The sequence below is a fragment of the Vicia villosa genome, linkage group LG2, assembly GCF_029867415.1.
Source record: "Vicia villosa cultivar HV-30 ecotype Madison, WI linkage group LG2, Vvil1.0, whole genome shotgun sequence".
Lineage (NCBI taxonomy): Eukaryota > Viridiplantae > Streptophyta > Magnoliopsida > Fabales > Fabaceae > Vicia > Vicia villosa.
The window spans coordinates 165,409,943-165,415,773 of record NC_081181.1 but is presented as its reverse complement, the minus strand read 5'-3'; the positions used below and the strand labels follow the sequence as shown (position 1 = coordinate 165,415,773).

Below are 5,831 nucleotides of genomic sequence, written 5' to 3'. Positions count from 1 at the left end.
ATTTAATTATATATAATTCAAAAAAATTATGAAATTAAAATGTTTTTGATTTATATAAGTTAGTAAAATAATTTTTAACTTTAAAATTGTTTAGGAAATTTTGATTCACCTTGATTTTATTGATTCACCTTCATTTTATTGATTCGCCTTCATTTTATACCTATTAATTGTATTGATTCACCTTGATTTTATTTTTTTAATAATTATTGAATTCTTTCAGAAGTGTATATCCGAAACATTCGAAGACCAATTTGGTCTTGGAATATTTCGGATATGCATCTCCGAAGACAGCCCTCTTCCAAAACAGGGTGTCCAAAACAGGGTGTTTTCGGAAATGCATCTCCGAAAATCCAAAAAGGGTGTTTTCAGAAATGCATATCCGAAAACACCTTTTTTTTCGTGTTTTCGGAAGTGCATTTCCGAAATAAAACAAATTTTGAAAAAAAAAAAAGCATTTCGGAAATGCATTTCCGAAGTTAGGAGTATTTTGGATTTTTCACTAGAGGTGATCAAGAAACTAGGGAGGTGAGTAAAGAAATTTCTTTGAATTGTGATGATGACCTTAAATTTTGATGTTCTTTTTATTTTATATTAATTTATTTTTAAGCTTTTGAGAAATGGTGTAACAATAATATCAATTTTATTGAATATCTACATCTATAGCTCTGATCAAATATATTTTGAGATCATCAAAACCAATTCAATAAAATATTGTTTAAATTGTTTCTATGAAATGTAATATTTTTGTTATTAAATTTTTTAATATAAAATATTAATTTAAAATATATTTTTATAACATTCAAAGATATTTTGAATTAGTTATATTAAAAAATAATATCTAACACTTCAACTTTTGTATATATAAATCAATCTATCATGTACTTTAAAAACAAGAATTCTTAAATTATTTGGTTAAAAAATTATTTCGCACAGTATATTAACATTCATAAATGAAATTTAGAATTAAGAAAATATGTATTATTCATGTTATTTAACTATTAACTTTGATTGAGCCAAAAACTAACTATTAACTTTAATTTTATTTATTCTATTTACATGAGATAAATACATAGAAATATTCATGACAAAAGTATTTACAAATAAATTAAAAATATACGGTTCATACATATTGTATTTTATGATCATAAATATATAGTTTTTAAAAGTGTAACAGATGAAATATAACCTTAAATAATATATGAGCTAAATTTTTTGTGTCTATAAATTTATTATTTTTTTAAAAATTATTTTGAAATAAATATTTAGAATTTGTATAACTTATAAACAAATTGTGATAAAATTTATTATTTAGATTTATGACAAAATATGACAATTATCCATAGTTATTGTTGTTGTGTTCGATCTAAGGAATTATACAATAAATTTATATTAAGTTTTTTAATATAAAATTATAGTATATGGTAAAGATAAGCAAATAAAGAAAATAAAAAATTGAAGACACGAAGGAAACTTAGAAGGAAAAAAAAAGTTTCAAATCTTATGAGACTTTAAATTAAAAGTAAATGAATTAGAAGGAATGCAAAAGAGATTCAAAGATGTCGAACTTAAAAGCAAAAGAGAAGTTAGGAGACTTAATTAAGCCTCTAAAACTATAGTAGAAAACCTTCGTATGATTAAGTCATGTTAAATGAATTGTATTAATGGTTACATAAACAAAAATTATATGAACTAAATTATATTGAAATTCATAAATATTTAAGATACTATTGTATGATTAAAAAATATTTGATAACAAAAATTACATGACAAAATATGTAACTAATTTATGAGAAATAATTATATGAGTAAAGTCTTAAATATTGTATGATTTAAATAATTTAAATTAATAAAAAAATTGTATTTTATGTATTAGATAATGTAATTAACTTTTTATTAATTACAACTAGCAAGAAACTCGTGCGTTCGCACGGGTAAATTTATTTGATGTTATATAAATTTTATTTAAATATACATGTAAATTTGAAATGAGCTATTTAATTATAAAATGAATAATAAAAATATTAAAAATTCAGTTTTGATATTTGAAAATAAAAGTTTTGTGTCTTAAATAAAAACAAACAATTGTTAATTAAAATAAAAAATGTTTTTTCTGATAGTGGTCCGTGAAAAAAAATAAAAATTTTGTGTCTCAAATAAAAATAATTATTAATCTATAATATAAGAAAGTTCTATCTTTTTGAACTTTCTATGTGGTGCTGCCAAGTGGCTTAGTCTGAGAGTAGAAATTGTTTCTTCTTGATGCGCCATGTGTAATTTTGATGATTTATGAAGGTATGTTGTTCCATATTCCACTATTGATGTCTCACATAATTGGCATTAAGTTAGGTTTGTCCATGCATCTTCTATGCTCCATTATTATGTGTTACAAGTAGAACTTAATGAGGACTTTATATGCTTCTTTCCATTCAGCTTCAGCATCGGTTATGGTTATGTAATGAAGAATGTAATGAAGAGTTTGTAACTCCTACATGGTTTTGTTATTTATAGTATTGGTTAGCTACACTTTTCTGCAGTATCATACCAGTGTTCAATATGGCAAGACCATTAGCCAAAATATATGACATCAATGACACCAAAGAACTTTGGAAAGTTTCTGTTCGTGTGCACCACAAATGGACAGTTGTTTCGAACAAGAGGGAGCATTTTGAGATGATTTTTGTTGATGTATCGGTAATGAAGTGATTTCTTTGGTTGTTTTTTCGTATATTATTTTTGGTTTGTTGTATGTTTAATTTTAATTTTTTTTCCAGGGTGGTGACATACATGTTGTTGTTCCTGCACCTCATGTATCTCTATTTTCTAAAAAAATGGTCTTGGATCATAGTTACACCGTTTCCAATTTTAAGGTTCAGGCTAATGTTGCGGCTTTCAGACCTTCGTCTCATAAGTTTATGTTGAAGTTTACTGCTGGCACTACAGTTACGGATGATAACAACGCGGAAATACCTCCAAAGCCGCTGGTGTTTACTAAATTTACTGATATAATAAACGGCAACTTTAACAAGGATGTGCTAATAGGTAGAATATTTTATCTGTATTCTGTTTTACTGGATTTGTTTTTTATGTGTTGTTTCATTTTAAGGTTTTTTTGGATGTATGTGTTTTAGATGTCATTGGTATGGTGGAAAGTATTGGGTATTCACAGACCACATCAGGTGCCCGGAAGCAGCAGATTAACATGATGCTGCGTGACGGGGGGTTTGTATTTATATTTATTGTATAATTTATCGAACATATCTTATGTGACTATGTAGATGACATTGTTTGTATTATTTCTTCAGTGAGAATACTATCAATTGCACGCTTTGGGAATCCTATGCTGAACAATTCATGAAGTTCAAGCAGGAGCGCGGAGATGATTCTGGTCCTATTTTTGTCATGATCCAATATGCTAAAGTCAAGGAACAGGGTTAGTAATTGATCAAGTTTGGTGTTAGATATCCTTGTATTTTGATATAGAAAGTTATGTAACATTCTATTTGTATAGGAAAGTTTCCACTGTCCGTGACAAACACGTTTAATGTTACCGTGCTTGGTCTGAATACTGATTTGCTGCCGATGAAAGAGTTTACAGAAAGGTATGCTCCCTGGATTTGCTCTTGTGTGGTTTTCATTTTTATGCAATGTGATTGTTACATTACTGTCTTCATTTGACAGCTTTCCGAAGGATTCCATGATTACGTTGTCTGGCCAGGAGGGTTCCAATTCCCAGCTTTCGGCACAGAACTCTGAAAATCAACAGTTGACTCCTGTTCAGAAATTGCTTTCAAAGGCTGTTGTAATGCCTATTGGGGATATCATAAAACTTAGAACTGTATGTTTGGAAGTTGTTGGCCATTTATTCTGATTTAGTATATATTGCCATTTTTCCGTTGCATTTGACTGTGTATCGTATTATCTTTTGGTTCCATAGTTGCAGATTACATTTTGTGCGACTGTTGAAGACACTAAAATGCTGGTGGCCTCTCCGTATGGCTGGTATTATCGTGGTTGTCATGCTTGCTCATGTATTGCGCGTGGTGACAGAGCTCCGTTTGAGTGTGAGGCTGGACATTTCACTGAGGCAGAGATTTTTAGGTTGACATACTTGTCACATGTTTTATGTTATTTCATTTATATGTGTGATCGTCAAGGTACTGAACATGACCTTTTTGAGTGCTCTATGTATACTGCGAATGTAGGTATAAGATTGAGATTGAAGCTACTCATGCCGGGAATAGCTGTAACTTTCTATTTTGGGACCGAGAGTGTGAGTTACTTTTGGGATTGTCTGCTTCTCAGCTGCGTCATACAATGATTAAGGTATTTCCGTTTACATACTGTTGGAAAAACACAGACAATTATGCCAGAGTTAACTAATCTTTGCCTTGCCATCTCCTACAGGCTGGCATTAATGATCCCTTGGAATTCCCACTGGCATTGGATCAGATGTTGGATTGCAAGATGGCTTTCAAAGTTAAGTGGAAACCACGGTGGAAGAATGCCTCGGTCGTTATGCTATTGAAGAATGACCCTTTTGTGAAAGAGCTTGCTGATCAGTTTGACACAGATGAAGTATTTGAATTTAATCTTTACATGTGTTATGCAACTTAAAATCATTATAAACTGACTTTGCGCATATTATGATTTTGTAATATCTTTTGAATGATTTGTAGATGAAACAACCCGGTGTTGAAGCAACGACCACTGTTCGATCCGAACCTAATTTTGTCGTCGTAAGGACGTTTACTGTATTGAAATGTACTCCACTTTTAATGTACTGTTGAATATTAATATTGTGTGATGTTTGTTCACTTATGTAACAGGATCTTGATGTGAGTTCGACGCACAGCACAGATCCACTTACTCCTACTGGAAAAAGACACTTTCCAGGCGCATCAAGCGAGTCAACAACCTCGGATGCCACATGTGATGGAGAACTTTCATCAAACAAGCTCAAGAAAATTATAAAATAGAGAAGATAGATTAGTAATTCCTGCATAATTTTATGTATGTTTTGGTGTGTTTTTGTTTTATGGTGTGGACATGTTTTATTTCCTTTCCACTTTATTTGTTTTTTGTTTGTATTGCCACATAAACAAATCAGACTTGTAAGTCTGTTTCTTTTGGTTTGTTAAGAACTATGTAATTTTATTTCTGTTATCTTAATATAAGACTTTTCTGGTTTTTCTTAATCATTTATTCAACTGCTATGATATACTTTGTTTTTTACTCATCTCCAATATCCAAACTAGCATTACATGCTATTGTAAAAACATATTGTCAAAACTAATAACAACCACAATTTGCAATATTGGTTACGACAACACAGGTAAAAGACACATACAACCTTATTCAAAAGTTGCTTACATGAAAATGAACTTGCAATTTTACTGAGAGGTCAACACAACTAACATGCACCAACCAAATGCTCCGTTGAATGTCATAAACGTATTAAAAAGTTCCTAACATGAAATGGATCTTGCAATTATGCTGAGAAATCAACACAGCTAACATGCACCGACCAAATGCTCCGTTGAATGTTATAAATAATAAAAATTAATATATCTACGCATATGACATTGTATGTATTCTCTTAAATTTGTTGACATTTATCTGAGCACCTGTGGCAATTGGATTGAATGGGATCACCTACTGATTTAAATAAAGGTACACATGCGAGTTTGAAATATGTTAATGTCCATTCATGTTCTCATTAACAAGGACTGTTATAATAGGTAATATAAAGATTGTACATAACGTTTTGAAATTATAATGACAAGACCTTCCATTTGCATTGTATAACGTATATAGCAGATAATGCTTCACTT

The 5,831-nt window shown here is 30.0% G+C and overlaps 1 protein-coding gene across 1 annotated transcript; it reads left to right on the top strand.

The window, feature by feature from the left end:
* The first annotated feature begins 2,553 nt into the window (after positions 1-2,553).
* LOC131650561 (uncharacterized) lies at positions 2,554-4,976 on the top strand. Its single transcript, XM_058920266.1, has 11 exons — positions 2,554-2,691; positions 2,772-3,039; positions 3,129-3,219; positions 3,303-3,430; positions 3,509-3,599; positions 3,679-3,835; positions 3,935-4,098; positions 4,203-4,323; positions 4,405-4,575; positions 4,677-4,751; positions 4,827-4,976. The coding sequence occupies exons 1-11, from the start codon at positions 2,554-2,556 to the stop codon at positions 4,974-4,976; spliced, it is 1,554 nt and encodes a 517-aa protein (XP_058776249.1).
* Positions 4,977-5,831: the final 855 nt, after the last annotated feature.

What these genes read in the sequence shown, in the direction of transcription:
- LOC131650561 (XM_058920266.1), top strand. Translation starts at nt 2,554, where the DNA reads ATGGCAAGACCATTAGCCAAAATATATGACATCAATGACACCAAAGAA. An exon ending in ATGATGCTGCGTGACGGGGG is followed by an intron (nt 3,220 to 3,302) that starts GTTTGTATTTAT and finishes TTATTTCTTCAG; the next exon opens with TGAGAATACTATCAATTGCA. An exon ending in TGCTAAAGTCAAGGAACAGG is followed by an intron (nt 3,431 to 3,508) that starts GTTAGTAATTGA and finishes CTATTTGTATAG; the next exon opens with GAAAGTTTCCACTGTCCGTG.